The 18125-nt window shown below is 42.7% G+C and overlaps 1 protein-coding gene across 3 annotated transcripts in view; it reads left to right on the forward strand.

The window, feature by feature from the left end:
* Positions 1 to 18125, forward strand: part of PTPRG (protein tyrosine phosphatase receptor type G) — a 761059-nt gene that overhangs the window by 339229 nt on the left and 403705 nt on the right. For 2 of the 3 annotated variants that reach the window (XM_073592151.1, XM_073592153.1), the window contains exons 3-4: positions 1952 to 2137; positions 11158 to 11306. In XM_073592151.1, coding sequence (XP_073448252.1) covers positions 1952 to 2137; positions 11158 to 11306 — 335 coding nt within the window. The remainder of the gene's footprint in view (positions 1 to 1951; positions 2138 to 11157; positions 11307 to 18125) is intronic. The other variant, XM_073592152.1, reaches the window with a different exon arrangement.

Raw genomic sequence — 18125 nt, forward strand, 5'->3', positions numbered from 1 at the left:
ATTAACAGGCTGTATATTACACACCCGTGTATCTACACAAAATATATCCATCTATTCCTCCCTCCTGCTGAAGATGCAACTCATCCTCAGCGGATTTCATTCACATATTTTGGAGCTGTCCTCAGATCAAAATTTTTTGGGGTGAGGTAACCAATTTTATTTTGACTGTCACCACTGTTCCTGTACCACTGTCTGTAGAGGTATGTCTGCTGGGACTTGTGGAACCCCTGGCCCCACGCCGGACAATTATAACCCTGCTAGGATTACTACTTTACTATGCCCGTAAGTCGATAGTACTCAGATGGAAGGCCTCATCCGCACCCTCATTACATTTTTGGAAGAGGTTAGTGAATGCGGCTCTACCACTATACAAGGCTACCTACCTGTCACGTGGATGTGCCAAAAAATTCCACAAAATGTGGAATATTTGGACGGATTCCCTGTCCACTAATGCAGACTCGATGGACGATTAGTAACGTTCTACTAAGTACCGTGAATGACCCAAGTGGCATCTCCGATCTCATAACACCCCTGGGATGCTCGGTCAATAGTCAGGGGGAGGGGGTGAATGCAATTATGTATCTATAATGTACACTTTATTTCACAAGAAACTAAAGTAAGCTTTGTAGGATATATGTGGAATTGGAGAATTGCTTTGAATATTCTACACAGGTGATCGAGCGTACTGTGGTTTAGGTAGTTTATGTTTTTTTTTTTTTTTTCATCTTCTATCTAGTTTTGTAGTTGTAGTAAACGAGCCTGGGTATGCCCAATAGGCTCTGTATTGTTTTGTTCTCACCTTAAAATTACAATAAAGATGACTTTAAAAAAAAAAAAAAAAATTACCAGGCTGTAGTAAAGCAAATTAGTCGCATGCATTACCCCAAAGCAGAATTTTTGTGTAATAATGTTTTGTTCTTGCTTGTTGCTTGAGTAGAGCAAGGACCCCTCGAAAGTTTTATTGCTTGAAAAAAAAAAAAGTGTATATGTGATATGTACGTGTGTGTGTGTGTGTGTATATATATGTGTGTGTATATATATATATATATATATATATATATATATATATATATATATATATATATATATATATATATATATATATTCATAAGTTTTATTGCTCACAGAAAAAATTTTTTGACTGAGGGTCTAAACTCAAAACCAAAAGCTGAAAATTCAAGGTTCTTTAAATAAAATTGTGTAATAAGTTTTACACTCATACATGCACTGACATGAGTTTATTGTGTCCTTAATTTGAATTTGTCTGTTATTTTTAAAGCACATACCTAGCCGCACAGAGAATCCCCACTCTGATTCAATAGCTCATGTCCCACGCCGCTATAATGGATCTTTTCAACTCTCTGCCTCGTCCGGGTTCAGACAGCTGCCGTTGACATGTCAGGCCCACTGTCTGTCTGACCCTCTGGCAGCTCTATGTGTTTGGTCCTGCAGTCTCCTGGGAGATGCAATGCAAGTATCCAGGGGGCTACAGGACCAGGGACACAATGGTGGTGGTGGGTGGGGCCAGAGGGAAAAATAACAAAAAAATAAATGCAGAAAAAAAAAAAAACAATTTGTATTTGGATATTTGGAAGGGGGGGGGGGGTCAGGGTCTTAGTGACAACTGTCAAATGTTGAATTTCTATTTAGCTATTGGGAGAGTTCTGAGATTCCTGGTGTCTCTGCAACAAAGTGAGGGCAGAGCTCCCTATTAAGGGCACAGTAAACAATAATAAAAAAAAACAAAATGACGTTCTAACCTTACTGAAGATTGGAGAACATCTTCTGGTTTGAATTTACTCTTGTTTGTGTATTCTTGAAGATCCACGATAATCAGTGGTTAAGGTCTATCTTTGCGTGTTGCTATAGGAATTTGTAGACAAACCATATACATTGTCTATGCATTCCAAAGTAACGTTTCCAGACATTCTAAAGTGCCTCTCTTTTTCAGTTACAGGGGTATACGGACCAGAGCACTGGGTGATGGCCAGCCCAGATTGTGGAGGTTTACACCAGTCCCCTATAGATATTGTGGATTACACAGCCAGCATGAAGGATGAATACCGGGAGTTGACCCTTGAGGGATTCGAGAATGAGTCTTCTAACAAGACCTGGATGAAGAACACGGGGAAAACAGGTAAATGAACAGATTCTTGTAATGACTGATTGACGGTATGCATGTATACTACTCTCAGCAGAATGCTCTATTAGTGCCCTTTCCGACTTTATCACTGCACCCTCTACGTTGCTACCTTCATTAACTAGAATACATGTATAGAGAGACTGCAGTGTAATATATATATTATTATTTTATTTTTTTTAATAAAAGGTTGTGGTTAGAAAATGCACTAAAATAAAAGTATAGTGTGTTTTCAGTAAGAGCATACTTCAAGTCATTACATCGTTCACTGTGAAGTCATTTCTGGTATGATGGACACATTTTGCAAGCATTTGCTTCCATATTTTTGTTCTTGTATTAAATTTGAAGATAAGCTACTGATGGGAACTCAGTAGCTCAATACAATTAGTCTGTGTCTCTTCTTAACGGTTGAGATAAAATATCGGCCACACAGGGAGTGCATTGGTTTTTAATGATTTAGCTAACTCTGACTTGCATCCAAAGAAGGAGCAGTAAAGCACAACCATTGTGTTAATGCTGGAAAGCAAGAAGCAAAACCTGTACCATGCATTGAGCAAGTATGGTTTCCCCATTTACATATAGAACTACAAACTATACATAGGACCAGCGTTTCTAACCCCCGACGAAAAAAAAAAAAAAAAAAACCTATATACTCTTTTGCATGTCTTTTCAGTCAGCTCCAGTGACATCAGAAGCCCTTTTCTTCCTCTGCCTGTGGGAGGATAATAAATGCTGTAGGGAGTGGTGCCATGAAATGACAGCACTTTTCTGTGAGTCCATGGCAAGGGGTAAGCCTTGAAACCCTGGGCTCAAATGAAGTGTGTTGAATGGGGCTGGATATCCTTCAGCCTAGAAGAGATGTGGCGCCACCCTCTTGATCCGTGAGTTTGCGGGGGACAGCACACAAGATCGGTGAATATAGTAGCCAGGGCGCTTTTTTTTTTTTTTTTTTGGCTAGAGCTGGGACTGGGTTGAAGAACCTTGAAAATACGTAAAGAATATCCAAGAATTTAGTTCTGGATAGAGTGGAGATGGATTAGAACACCTGTCAGGTTTTTATTGCTGCCTGTGCCCCTTTAGGTAGATTAACCCTCACTATGTGTCCTTTTTACTATTATTACTGAGATTGAAAATTAAAGAAGATACCAAATTTTGTCACCTAAACAGGAATAGAGGGGATATCTTCCAGTGGGAACACTAGTTATGTTGACAACCAGAGATTACCTTAATTTGGAGGGATTTCCTCTCACTTTCTGTTGTGGCTATGGGACAGGATATGAAGAGAAATCTGCCTAATGGGACACAGATGGCCAAAAAAAAAAACAACCTAAAGGGTTGGAAACCTCTCTTACTCTATTCAAAATGAATAAACAAGTTTTGTCTTTAATTCTACTTTAACTGTCTTGAAGAAAATGCTGCTCTGGTGTTCTAAAGCAAATAGCTATGTGACAAGTGCCTAGGCCTGTCCCCCACCCCATGCTGTGGCTCCATCCTCAGACCCCCTACATCACTGCTTTTACCAATAGTGGCATAGAAGTCAGGGGACAAATCCACAGCAGGCAATGGGGGACATGCCTAGGCATTTGAGCCCCCCAGAAGTGTTGTTGCACTTAAAACGGAAGTAAACCCATCCATAAAACAGTTACCTTTCTGGCACGTGCCGGAAATGTAAGACTCCCATTGGTTGTACTCCCAACCAAACTGTCAAACCATCCAATGGCCGGTGTCATAACTGATCACATGTGCAGCATCATGGCAGTTGTAGATTAAACAGAGGCCAAGATGGCGGCTTCCTTGGCTGAAAACGATAGGAGGGTTTACTTCCACTTTAAGATTGTGGCTACTGGGTACAAGAGAGGTGAATATAAGAACTTTTCTATTGCTGAGACCCTCCTTTGGAATGTATTTTATCCTGACAGGGTCACATTAAAGTAGAAGTCCATCCAGAATCTTTGCCCGTTTTTTGTTTTCCTTTCTGTATCCCTATTGGGGAGATTCCCCTCACTTCAGTTTGTTCTGCACTTCTGTGACCTGTTTTCAGCAGACAGCAGGCTTAAGTCACAAAGCTGGTCCAGGCTCAGGCAAGATCGCGACCATAGACCGGCACGCAGCTCAGCCTCTCGGTGAGCCGATGAGAGCCTAAATCGGCTGCTCCCGCTCCATACTGGGGGGGGGGCAGTGCAAAGAGCCGGTGACTGATAGTCACCGACTGTCTGCTCAGGGAGCTCCGAGAACAGAGCAATTTGCAGTGTTAGAGCCAGCGGGGGACAGATGTAGCATCCGGCTAGGTAAGTGTAATTCTTGAAAAAAAAATAAAACCCATACTTCTCTTTTAGTGCCGGTTCACACAGGGGCGACTTGTCAGGTGACCTAGCCGCCTGACAAGTCGCCTCCCGTTCTGTACAATGGAACCATTCTAATAGGAGCGACGCAAGTCGCTCCGACTTAGAAAAAGGTTCCTGTATTACTTCGGGGGTGACTTGGGGCGACTTGCATAGACTTCTATACAGAAGGCAAGTCGTGCCGCCGCTGTGTGAACCGGGGCTAAAGGTTTTAGCACAAGAAAGAGGAAATCTCACCAGAGTATGTGGTAACTCAACCCCTGACAGTTATCACTGAAGCATTTCCCCTTCTGCCCCTGTTCTAGTAACATTGACAAGGACATTAGCACATTACCTTGCATTGGGATGCGGAATGACTCCAATGCCTATGATTGGCTGTTGGATTTGCCGTGTGTCCAAACACTCCTGAGCTCAACCTCTAGTGTTTTGGTGCACAATTTTGCGCACATGATACCAAGGTGTGTTGGGGAGCCATTAATAATTAATGGCACTGTTGTGCGCCTGCAAAAGGCACACACATGTTTTCTGTGCGCTTTGGGAACACGTGCAATTTTGCATGCATTCCTTCATCACACAAATGTGAACTTAACCCAAATCTCCTAAACAGGGTCACAGACAACAATCCAAACCTTGAAGCTTTTCCTCAGATTTGGATAAAGTTTTACTGAAAGCTGGTAAATCAATTTATTAAGTATGAATAGTGAGCACACTGGAGATGTCATCCTTTTGCGACAGAAGCAAGCATGTATAAAAGTATGCATTAGTGTATACAAACGTAATTGATTTGTAATACAGCTTAACTAGATGATGTATTTGCTTTGATTTTATGGCTTCTATTAAATATGTAATGCAGCCAGGGGGTACTACTTATAAACAATGGCCTGGGATGATGTGTGGATCACTCAAGGGCTTTGATACACATTGTAGGTTCAGCGTGAAGGCGAAACCCAGTAAAACTATTAGCCTGAACATTTCAAACGGTAAATCTTTCCAGAGATCGCTTTAATTATTTATCTTAAAACAAGTAAGATGACCTCGGCGGGTACGATTAATCACTCACAGCTGATCAAGTATTTATATGATGCAATTAAATCCCCATTGTGCATCTTAAGTTATGTGATATGCAACAGATCTTGCCACGTCTCTGGAAACAATGAAAATATTTTACTACACCTTTAATTTGGGTTTTCTCCGTGTTACAATAGAAGTGAAGACTGTCCCTTTAACTCATTCTTTCACCAATGTTGGGGGTCACACGTCATAGCATTGAAAGGGTTTAAACAGGCATTTTCTGCACAGAGCATTTGCAGAGCTTTGAGGAAGCTTTTAGAGTACCATTTAGCTCCAGTTTGTAAATGTTGAACACAGATCCTAATTAGACTATTGACTTCCACTTTAAGCAAGCTGCTAGCAGCCTTTCTATAAGCTTTAAGAAGTGCTGAAGCCTGCTAGCAGCTTGCTTAAAGTGGCAATCAGCACTCCTATTAGGATCTATGTTTAACATTTACAAACTGGAAAGGAATGGTACTTTAAAAGCTTCAACATAGCTTGCTGTTCAAACTGCTCTTATACAGGCTGAAGCCTGCGTGAAGCAGGCCTAAGAGCCCATCCACATTATGTGCCGTGACTGCCATTTTTCTGCACATGAGCAATCACCTCAAGGGAACATAGAAAACAATTGTTTTCTAGGTGTCCCGTTCGCTTCACACCATAATGATGGTGTGATGGATGCAGAAAAATGGTGCTGCAGTGCAGTGTTTTGAATGAAGTTTAACTTTGTACACGCTAAAGTAAAAAAACAGCGTGGAGGGGAAATAACTTTTGGTAATCATGAAGTAGGTGTAAACAACCAAAAAAGGTGGGAAAAAAAACACAGAAAAGAAAAAGGGGGAGGCGGAGACATACCAATGCAACATACTATCAATGGTGTTCAGGAGAGCAAGGGGAGGGGGTAAAGGGGGACGTAGGTAGAAAAGAAAAAAGAGGAAGAAAAAGAGGGGAAAGAGCTGCGAGAAGAGGAGAGGTTGAGAGTCCCATACAGGCTCGTTACTTATATTGTGGAGAGGGAAGGAGGGGAATCAAGGCTCTAAGAGGGATATGTCAAAATCCGGAGGTAGAAATTGTTCCACCAAGGTTGCCAAATTTTAAGGTGTTGGGTGATTCTATATTGAATAGTGGCCTCGATTTTACCATGGATCATGGCTTGAGTGATTCTGTTTTTAACCTCCAGGACACATAGTTTAGGGGATTTCCAGGCTCTAGCTATCGTTTGTTTAGCTGACAAAGCCGAGCTCTAGTACAGTCTAAGGTAACTGGGTTCAGCAACGGGAGGGACAGATCAGGGTCCAAAGGGACCTTGAGCAAAGTTGAAGCCATGGCGAAGATTGCTGTACAACCGGGCATGTCCACCAGATGTGTGTGTGTGTGTGTGCGTGCCCACCTAGCCACAACCTCTGAAACACACAGGGGGATAGCCAGGCACAAATTTAGAGATCCTTACCGGGACCAGATACCACTTCTTTAGGACCTTGTATCGAGTGCTATAATGTTTTGAGAGGATGATTTGGTTGTGGCCCATATGTCATCCCAATCTTTTATATCCAGGTCGATCTTTGGACCACTGTGCTGCATATGACGCCCCCCCCCCCAGCCTGTGTAAGGTCACTTGTGCTGAGGGGTGTGGTTGTTACTCTGCTCTGAGATAACAGAGCACTGCATTGAGAGGACACAGCAATTTACTGATAACAAAAGGTATTAAGGAGTAGAAGCACCTTTGAAGATATACAGGACTTACCAGATCTATATACCTCACACTTGGAACCGTATAAAGTTTTGGTGATCTGAATAGCACTTATTTGTGCAAAACAGATCATTTTGCTCATTTAATACAACTTTTATTAAAGAGGAACTTCACCACGTAGTCTTCAAAATTAAGTCAGCAGCTACAAACACTGTAGGATTCCACTGCTTTCCTGCAGCCATTTTCTCATTATTGCAAGTCCCCATTGCCACCGTCTTGAATTTGGGAGCCAGCTGTGACTTGCTAATGAGTCACATCTGGCTGTATACTGGGATGGGTGACATGTTCCAGGCGGCTGTGGGTGGGGAGAGCGTCATGCTTGCCTAGGCAAGAATTTAGGAAGTTGGAGCGAATACGGATAAAAAATGGTACTTGTCTCCACCCCTCCCCCAAAAAACCTGTAACTCTGTTATAAGCTGGGTGGGAGGGAGAGAATGAATGATACTTAACTTTTTGAGCACCGTTCAGCTTGAAGTTCCATATCAACACAGAGCTGCAGTCTGGTCTTTAGTTAGTCTTATAAACAAGCCCTTTGTAAAGCTTGTCTGAGTCCTAAAACTTAATTCAAAATGATATAAAAATATCATTGATCCACTGAAAAGTGAATAAGTTCATGCAGAGATATATGTCCTTCCATCTCTGCACTATTGATCAGAATCCATCTCTTTGCACTCCATCCTCTGATATAGCGATACCTTGCACTCCAGCCACTGAGAAAAAGAAAATGAATGAGATCAATACAGCTATTAAGCACTTAAGTACAAACAGTCCCCGAGTTACGAACGACCCCTACTTCCGAACAGCCTCAATGCCGGCCGCTTGTGCTCCACGCTGGTCCTAGATACCTCTGAGCAGCTGTCTTGCCACATCCCACACTGCAGTACTATTTGTACTGCATGGCCAGAAGAGCCCCAGAAGCGCCCAGAACATCCCACATCCCTGTACAGGCTAGAGTTACACTTACAAGCAGTGTTCCGACTTACACACAAATTCCACTTACAAACAAACCTACAGTCCTTATTGTGTTCGTATTTTAGGAGACTGCCTGTGCCTAGTTCAAAATAGTACAAATATTATACTTGGAGCTCAAAAAAAAAAAAAAATCAACACTTCTTTCTTTCTGATCATGAATCCTTCCGTGTCTCCACCTCAATCAGTAGTAAAGGGCCTTTGTGCAATATATCCTTGTAACAGTCACAGGTTTATAAAAGAGAAATCCAAAACCACTTTTCTGTTGAATGTAGAACTACTGGCTGATATCAGTGAGCCAAAAAAAAATGGTCTAACATAGAAAATTGTCATTTTTTCAGTATTCCTTAGAGACAAAATACTGAACAGAAGGGAGTGACAAATTGAGTATCAGTGGAGAATAATCTAGTCATTGAAACTATTGGAACATCAGACTAAACTGTACTGGAGGCACTGTAATCCATGCCTGGGTTCTGGCTTGTTCATAAGCTAGTGCCATTGACTGCCCACTTTGGATCTATTGAACCTTCAGCCCCAAGAGCTTCTCATAAAACAAAGAGAGTTAAAAGGAGGGAGACAATGCGTCCACTTTGGTGTAGTAAGTTCCAAGAAAGTTTATTTACATAGAAAAAAGTTAAAAATGAATACTCACAAAAGTATAAAAACCACACTTGTGTATATGGGAGTCCACGGGAGAGTGTAAGCCTGTGGTGGAGGCACAGTCCTTAAAGAGTGCAGCTGGATATCGATCCAAGGATATCCATGATGAGCTGCTACAGGCACAAAGTTGGGATCTCTGTGCCCTTGGCTGTTAATGGGGAAATGGCTCTGACGTTCCAGTAAACACGTATAGTGCAGCGGCTTCCTCGTTTCCGGTGTCAATGGCCGATGCATGTCCACCTGGAGTCCAAGGTCACAGGATGCATTTTGAGGGACCTTCCTCTTCCTCAGCTCAACAGCCTCTCTTGCCTGTCCCAGTCCCCTAATAGATTGTTTGCTGGTGCATGACTCAGGGTGGTTCTGGCCTCCAGGCGAGGCAATGGCACTTACTCAAGTGTCATTGCTTCACCTGGTGGCTAGAACCACCCTGTTGTCTGGACTGCAGTACAGAACCTTATGTGAGAGTCAACAGACGAATGGCTCATGGCCCTCTTGGGGGTATCAGCATCTCTATAAACAGTATTAGGAGTTACAGTACAGCCTATTATTCATCCAGTCATTTGTTTAGCATGCGGGCCTGTCTGGAGAGACGCTGGGGATGCTGTGCAAACATAGCAGCTGTGGCTGTCTACATTGACAAGTCAGGCAAATGCACGCCTGGAGGAATGCCATGCAAACATAGTTGATGGGTGCAGGGTGTGTGTGCGCGCTAATGAGGCCAGCTGGTAAACTGCTTTCTGTGTCTTACTGGTTTTTACATCCCTAAATCTACATACCAGGTAGTCATGAACCTTTCTATGAACATACCAGGGGCCAAGGTAAGGCCTTGTTCTAAAAATCAAAGAAGGCTTTTTTTTTTCTGCAACATAGGTACATTAATGGTATATTGGTACATAGGGGAGCTGGAATTTATAAAAAAGGTGAACTTGGCCTTGAAATAAACTTGTCAAGGAGGTCACCATTACTGACCGCTGTTAAAAAAAAAACGCTAGTTGTCCGGCTGTCATGATTAACCTTTTAAATAACTTGAGCCACGCTCAGATGGCGGTTTATTACTCTGACTTTCCTGATCCTGCATACTGGTTTAAGTTCAAACAGTATGTAAGCCAGTGGGCCAGTATAATGCCAGGCAACAAGCTATTTCATAAGAAATCAACAATGGTACCTTGATGTAAATCTTATCAACATGTGTTGGCTGTGTAATGTTTATGTGCATTAGGGAACTCATACTGGCTCAATATATACACAGGTTCTGCTTCTATAGTTAGTGCTTTTCTGCTTCTTTTCACAATGCAAGTCTGATCTGGAGGTATGAAGGACTGAAAAAAGTGGGGAGCCTATTCTATAGGACATACCCATTCCCATTCTTTTTCTTTTCCACCACCCCTACGACCGAGAACTGAGCAATCAAATACCTCTGATCACTCAGTTCTTGGATTGACAATCACTGTCTCTCTGCACCTTCAATGTTCACTGAAGCACTGGACTGTGGTGGGGGCGGGAGGGGCTGGCTTAGGCTCTCAATAGTGTGCTGATAGGCTGAGCCAGCTGCCAGTCAGGCATCTGGGTGGATCCCGACATTAAAGTCACTCAGCCTGGATCAGCTAAGGGACGTCAGCCAACAGCGGACTTTAGCCTGCTGTCGGCTGAATATGGGTCACAGGAGTGACCCACAGGAGAAGTAGGGCCAAAAGAGCCTTTGCCTCATTTTTCCTTTAAAGTATGTACATGGGGGCAACCATATTTGCTCTCAATGTGTGCAGGCTCTACTTTTTGCTTCGCAGTTCTACACAAAGGTTGTGTTTCTGCATGTCCTCCCAATGCAAGTCAAATGACTGACTGAAAACAAAGCACTCCCTGTTATCTTAGCATGCTCACTGAATAATACACTGTACTTTTTCTTTTAAAAGTTACTTGTAATGTAATCACTATAGCATCAGTCCAGTTCAAAGCAACAGGATGAGGGTGGAGCTGTGGCACCCAGGCTCACAGGAAGTGGGTTGAGTGATACTGAAGCCCAGAAAAAGGTGGTCTATGCTTGATCTGTGTGCAAGTGAGATTGTGTTATGTGACCACATTTAAATGGTGCTTAGTCTTTTAAGGGTTTTCTTTGCATAAAAATGTAGTATTACTATGAGTGTGTGATAAAAGTTGTGATTGTCTTGTGCAGATATTACAAATTGTTTTGTGCAGTTTGGCTCATTGCTGACATTTTCTATTTTTCTCTCTCTCTCTCTCTTGCACAGTTGCTATTCTGCTGAAAGATGATTATTTCATCAGCGGTGCTGGGCTGCCGGGCAGGTTTAAGGCAGAGAAAGTAGAATTCCACTGGGGTCATAGTAATGCATCGGCAGGCTCTGAACACAGCATCAATGGCAGAAGATTCCCCGTTGAGGTGAGAGGGGACACACACTGGCATGCCACCAAATGACAGCTCACACAGCTTGAGAAGCTTTTCCTGTTTGATTTAAAGGATCATTTTAACTATAATGTCTTGGGTTAAAATCAAACCTTCCATCTTTTATATGTGGGGGAACAAAAGGCAACACTGCTTTCACAGGTCTAACATAATGTCAGTGGGCCCCCATTCAGTATCGTTACTGGGACCCTTGTTTTTCAGCCTTCATTTTAAAGGGTTTTGGTGCTTTGTCTGTACGAGTTCAACAGGTTTATTAAAAGAGGGGATGTACTGTTAAAGCTTTGCCCAAAAAAGGCAAGTGGAGGGGAGGAGAACTAGCCATCAGTATTGGCTTTGGACTTTCTGGATCAGGGACCTGCCCCCAGAAGTGCAATATCATGCCACTCCCTCCAGACTTGCATGTGATAGATGCAGAGAGTGGTGCCATGTAGAACCACTCTCTCTACAACATTTAGGACCTGTCCACTGCTGGAGGACGACCACTCATCATGATTTTTACTGAACCAAACCTATAAAAATGATACATGGGGTTTTTTTGGGGGGTTTTTTTTGTGCGCAGGGGGTACATCAAGGGGTGGGGGTGAGATCTTTAGCAGAGATTTAACCACTGAGCATGCACAGACTGCCCTTGACAGCCTTGCAGATCCAGTGGCTTGAGTTCTTCACTAATCAGGCGTAAGTATGCAGAATCACAAGTTGTGACTTTACTTGTTGCATGCTTATTCCAGGTTAAAGGCTCAGAAATCACTAAAGGCATTTAGCACTTTAAGAAATAGTTCAACTCTGGAAATTCTTTTTGTAAAGGGCACTGTGTATGTAAGTTGTTTTTGGCTACCCAGATAGCAAGCAATTGTGCTGCAAGTTTGAGGCTGAATTTACACTGGTGCAAATACAGACATCGCATGTCATTCACACCGTATTACTGTACAGATCACATGCGATGTCTGTTCGATGCAAATTCAGCCATACTGAATTCGCATCGCATTCGGACCAAAATGGTTCAGGACCCTTTTTTTTTGGTCTGCACTGGAATCTGATGGCATGGGTGTTCACACAAGTGTGAACCCAGCCTGAAAATGACTTGCTAAGCTATTGCTAGACTTGCCATGCTTCACAAGTTTGTTGCATAATTGCAGCAAGTCCGTATTGCATTACTCCAGGTCAACTGTCTTTGCCAACATTCTGCAAGTCTGCTGCAAGTTCTTGTTCAGTTATGTTGTGCAATAGTCATCCCACCACAGGGGGCACTGTGGCTGAATTTTCATGCTGTATACTTGCAGAGCTCTTGCTGTAGACCCACCACTGCAACTTTGCTCTTGCTAGAGACTTGCCACGCAAATTTGCTACAAATTGGAAAAGTGGCAACTAGAACTTCAAGTGCTCTGCAAGTATACAACTTGCCACTGAAAATCTGCAGCAAGTTAACAGACTTACAATTCAACCCTATCCTTGCTATCTGGCTACTTGCCGTTTGGCTAGTGGCAGCCCATCCGTACGGGCACAGGGGTGCTGCCCCCTAATCCATGTGCCCCACCCCTAATCTACATGCAGGTATCTGGATGTTTTTTTTTTTGTTTTATATTTTTTTGAGGCACATGATTAGAGCCTGAGGCTCTTATTGGCTTGGGATGCAGAGCACTGTGCCCTAAGCCCACCCACTTGTGTGGCAATAGCAAAATTAATGTTCACTATTGTCTTCCTGATTCTCCCCCTGTCCAATCAGGAAGTAGCTCCTGAGACCCGATTGGCCAGGGAGTCTTAGGACACACTGGCCAATCGTGTCTCAGGACACACTTCCTGTTCAGCCTGGAGAAGAACGCCGCTGCCTTGTCCTTCTAATGCCCGGGTAAGGGTCATTGGTGTGCTTGCGGCGATCGTTGCCTTACTGTCCACCAATCGTCCCCACATGGGGGGATGCTTGCAGCAATCTTTGCCTTTCCGTCCATCCAGGGGAGTGTATGGCATTAGTTTACCGCTTTATGGCTCTTGCCATTTGTCCAACCCTACTCTACAAGTTCTTTAGCTTTGATAGATTGCTTTTCTATTTTCTCAAAGCCGGCCTGCGTTTTATTCCTAGACATCATCCCTCTTCACTTGGGTCTTTCTCCTTGTCCTTCCAGGTTTTGGCTCCGTACTTACATCACTTAAAGTAAATGTGCCATGAATTTAATTAGGGATCCAGATGTGTACCAGGGTTATGACTGGCCATTTGTTCCAAATCACAGCCTCAGGGGGAAAGACAAAAGGAAAAAGATCGCTGACTCGCCAAAATCCAGCCCCTGAAATTTCACAAAATAGCTGCTACAGTGTTAAATGCAGCAGCAGCACGTGAGATGTGTGTAGAATTTGATGGTCTCTAGGTGCTTGTTATTGCCGGACATCTGTCCGCCGTTCATGCAATTATGTTACTAAGTCTGACCTTATTATCATGGAACATCTTATAAAAGCGCATTACAGGTAAAAGATGGACTTCCTTCGAGAAATAGTCTGATTGCTCTTCTTACCAGAGGTTCTCGTTTCCAAAAATAAAATGTATCTTTAGAATTTTTTTTTCAACTTTTTGCATGAAGTGCAATAATTTATGAAATCACAGTGACACTAACACACACTGTTTAACCACCTGACCACCGGAAGATTTACCCCTTTCATGACCAGGCCACTGCATTAGTTTACCTGACAGTTGCGCGGTCATGCAATGCTGTACCCAAATAAAATTAGAAATTTTTCCCCCCACAAATAGTTTTCTTTTGTTGGTATTTGATCACCTCTGTGTTTTTTTGTTTATTGCGCAAAAAAAAAAAAAAGACAATTTTGAAAAAAAAAAATAAAGCAATATTTTTTACTTTCTGCTATATAACAAATCCAATAAAAACATTGAAAAAAAAAACAAATCTCTACATAAATTTAGACCAATATGAATTCTGCTACATGATTTTGGTAAAAAAAAAAAAAATCCAATAAGCGTATATTGATTGGTTTGCGCAGACGTTATAGCGTCTACAAACTATGGGATATATACTGGAATTTTTATTTAATTTTATACTAGTAATGGTGGTGATCTGTGACTTATAGTGGGACTGCAATATTGCGGCGGACAGTTGGACACTGACACACTTTGTGGGAACCAGTGACACTAACACAATGATCAGTGATAAAAAATGACCTGTCACTGTACTAATGACACTGGCTGGGAAGGGGTTAAACATCTAGGGCGATTAAAGGATTAAATGTGTGCCTAGCCAGTGTTTGTGTTTACTATGTTTGCTGCTTTTACTAGGGGAAGAGATGGATTTTAGTCCCTGCTTTGCAGGAACACAGAATCCATCCCTTCTCCACTGTCAGAACGGGGATCTGCCTGTGTACTCAGGCAGATCCCCGTTCTGTGGTGTTTACCAAGGATAGACTGGTGTGGGAGGATATCGAGTTACCGACACCCGCAGATTGTTTTCCCGCCCCCTGCAGGCGGAAGTGCGGGATTCACGTATATATATATATATATATATATATATATATATATATATATATATATATATATATATATATATATATATATATACGTGATCTGGCGCAAAGCTGCTGCCCTGTAGCAGTAAAATGTTTTCTCCCACAGTGTAAAAACATACTGTTGCTTAATCCGCTTTCTCCCGAATAGCCCCCAATGAATGAAAGAATGTAGAGGCATGAGACTGACCTCCGCAGATCTCAGACCCCTGCAGACTGTCTGTGTAAGCTGTCTGCTCGTACCTCGTATGGGCAGGCTGTTACTGAATGACAACAAGAATCAGTGGACTATCTAGAGCGCTTACCAGCGGCCTGGTAGTTCACTGAGAACTACAAGTCGTCAGTAGCAAAGGCTCTGGGTACTTGTAGTTCATTTAATCACACAGCTGCTTTCTTTTCATATTGTGACAGCGGGTGTGGGGACGAAGGCCCGCTGTCAGTTAGAAGGGGGATCAGGGAGAGGCTGCAGAAGCAGGAACATGTTACCTGTTCCATCCTAAAAAAATGAATGTAAGATGTTCCCAAAGGTGAACTTATCCTTTAGGTTGGGTTCACAAACATGCAGCCACAGTTTTACTGCAGCAGTCTGGTGCAGTTCTGTTTACCGGTTCAGGTGCGATTTGAGTGCACATTTTTACCTGAAATCACACCTGAACTGGACCCAAAGTCGCACAGAACCCTTTTTAACCACTTGCCGCCCTTCATGTAGCAAAATGATGGCGGCAAAGTGGTTTCAATATCCTGACCGGACGTCATATGACATCGCCAGGATATCAAGCCGCTGCGCGCATTGCGGCAATCGTTGTTGCAGTGTGTCAGTCTGTCCAATCACGGCTGATCACAGTGTAAACAGGAAGAGCTGTTTATCGGCTTTTCCTCACTCGTGTCTGTCAGACGGGAGTAGAGGAGAGCCGATCGGCTAGGACCACCAGGGATGTCACCACCAGGGATGCCAATCAGTGCCCACAATGGGCATCACTGATTGGCAGTTAGTATTGTTTGGCACTAATTGGCATCCATCTGTACCATCAATTAGTGTACATCCGTGCCACCTATCAGTGCCCATCCATGCCACCTATCAGTGCCTATCCGTGCCGCCTGTGTGTACCCATCAGTGCTGCATATCAGTGCCACCTATCAATGGCCATCAGTGCTGCCTATCAGTGCCACCTCATTGGTGCCGCCTTATCAGTGCCTGTCAGTGCAGCCCAATCAGTGCCCGTCAGTGAAGGAGAAAACTTATTTACAAAGTTTTGTAACAGAAACTTCGATTTTTCTGTTTTTTTTTAATATTTTTTTTTAGGCCTTTTTCCTAACCTGGTGATTTGGCCAGTAACACGCCTCATCCTCATGTATTAGAGTGCCCCATGATAGATGAAGGGCCACGGGGGGGGCACCTTTGGACAGCAGCATCGTCAGTCTAGGGGGATGAGAGGAAAGTGATTGCTCTACTAGCAGATCTAATACACTAACAATTTGAAGCCAAACTCCAGCTACTCCATGGTTTGTCTTATCTCTGTAAAAAAATTAATTGAATGCAGCTGTCACATCTGCAACATAATGTTTGCTTTTCGGTCTAAGTGCCGGTTCACACAGGGGCGACCTGTCAGGCAACTTGTCAGCCTGACAAGTCATGCTCCAAGCAGTACAATGGAACCGTTCTAATAGGAGAGACTCAAGTCGGTCCGACTTAGAAAAAGGTTCCTTTACTACTTTGGGATGACTTCGGAGCGGCTTGTATTGACTTCTATACAGAGTCGGATGGGAGTCGGATGGGAGTCGGGCAAACGCCGGCGGTCCTCTTTCAGGTGAAAGTGGTCACAGCCATGAATCGGTTCGTCTCCTCTCACTGCCTAGATGCCGAGTGAGGGAAAGATGGCCCCCGCTCCATAGCATTTTTTATTGCATTTTAGTGTAAATATGAGATCTGAGGTCTTTTTGACCCCAGACTTAACATTTAAGAGGTCCTGTCATGCTTTTTTTCTATTACAAGGGATGTTTACGTTCCTTGTAATAGAAATAAAAGTGACCGCAACAACATTTTTTTTTTTTTTTAAAGGACAGTGTCAACATAAAAAGTAAAATAGGAAAAAATGAAAAATTAAAACGCACCGTCCCGCCGAGCTCGCACGCAGAAATGAATGCATACGTAAGTCGCGCCCGCATATGAAAACGGTGTTCAAACCACACATGTGAGGTATCGCCGCGATCATTGGAGCCAGAGAAATAATTCTAGCCCTAGACCTCCTCTGTAACTCAAAACTGGTAACCTGTAGAAGTTTTTGAACGTCACCTATGGAGATTTTTAAGGGCAAAAATTTGTAGCTATTCCACGAGCGGGTGCAATTTTGAAGCGTGACGTGTTGGGTATCAATTTACTCGGCTTAACATTATCTTTCACAGTATAAAAAAAAAAATTGGGCTAACTTTACTGTTGTCTTATTTTTTTTTAATTTAAAGTGTATTTTTTCCAAAAAAAAGTGTACTTGTAAGACCACTGCGCAAATACTGTGTGACAGAAAGTATTGCAACGACCGCCATTTTATTCTTGGGGGTGTCTGAAAAAAAATATATGTAATGTTTGGGGGTTATAAGTAATTTTCTAGCAAAAAAAAAAAAGATTTTAACTTGTAAACACCGAGCCTGAAAAATAGGCCCAGTCCTTAAGTGGTTAATATGAATGGTTCTTTGCACCCTGTAAAGTGCTAACCTAGTGACGTTTTATAAATACTGGAGTTAAATGTTAAATAGGATTTGTCATTCTAGATATTGTGGACAGTGAATAATTTCACTTCGTTGTTACCGCTTCGGATTAAATTACCCCATTAGACAGCAATTTTGAAGGGTTAGGGGTTTTTTTTCTGCCCAGGGCTACATGTAGTGCACCCCGTTCAGTCATTTATGGCTATAGAATGATCTCCCTGAACCGCCTGGTGGGAGCAGAATCGCAATGCAACTAATTATGTGCTTTTTTAGACCCAGAATGTGTGCTTAAGGGACTAGCATAGTGCGTCTTGATTGCTGTGAAGAATCTGACTACGCACTCACCCAGCTGTAAGTGGATAAAGAATCATTACGAGACAATGCCAAGCCATTTTAGGATTGTTCGGCATGTGATTGACAGCACGTATAACCATATTTGTAACTGTCACCAGATAACAATACAGCACAGGAACATCTGATGATTGTAATTGAGCTAACATTTGTATCTGTAATGACATCAGTGCCTTTTGTTGGCTGAATTATTCATTTTTAAGAGTTATCTGTGGCTTGGTTTACGTAGGTAAAATCACT

This window comes from Aquarana catesbeiana, linkage group LG07 (genome assembly GCF_042186555.1).
Source record: "Aquarana catesbeiana isolate 2022-GZ linkage group LG07, ASM4218655v1, whole genome shotgun sequence".
Lineage (NCBI taxonomy): Eukaryota > Metazoa > Chordata > Amphibia > Anura > Ranidae > Aquarana > Aquarana catesbeiana.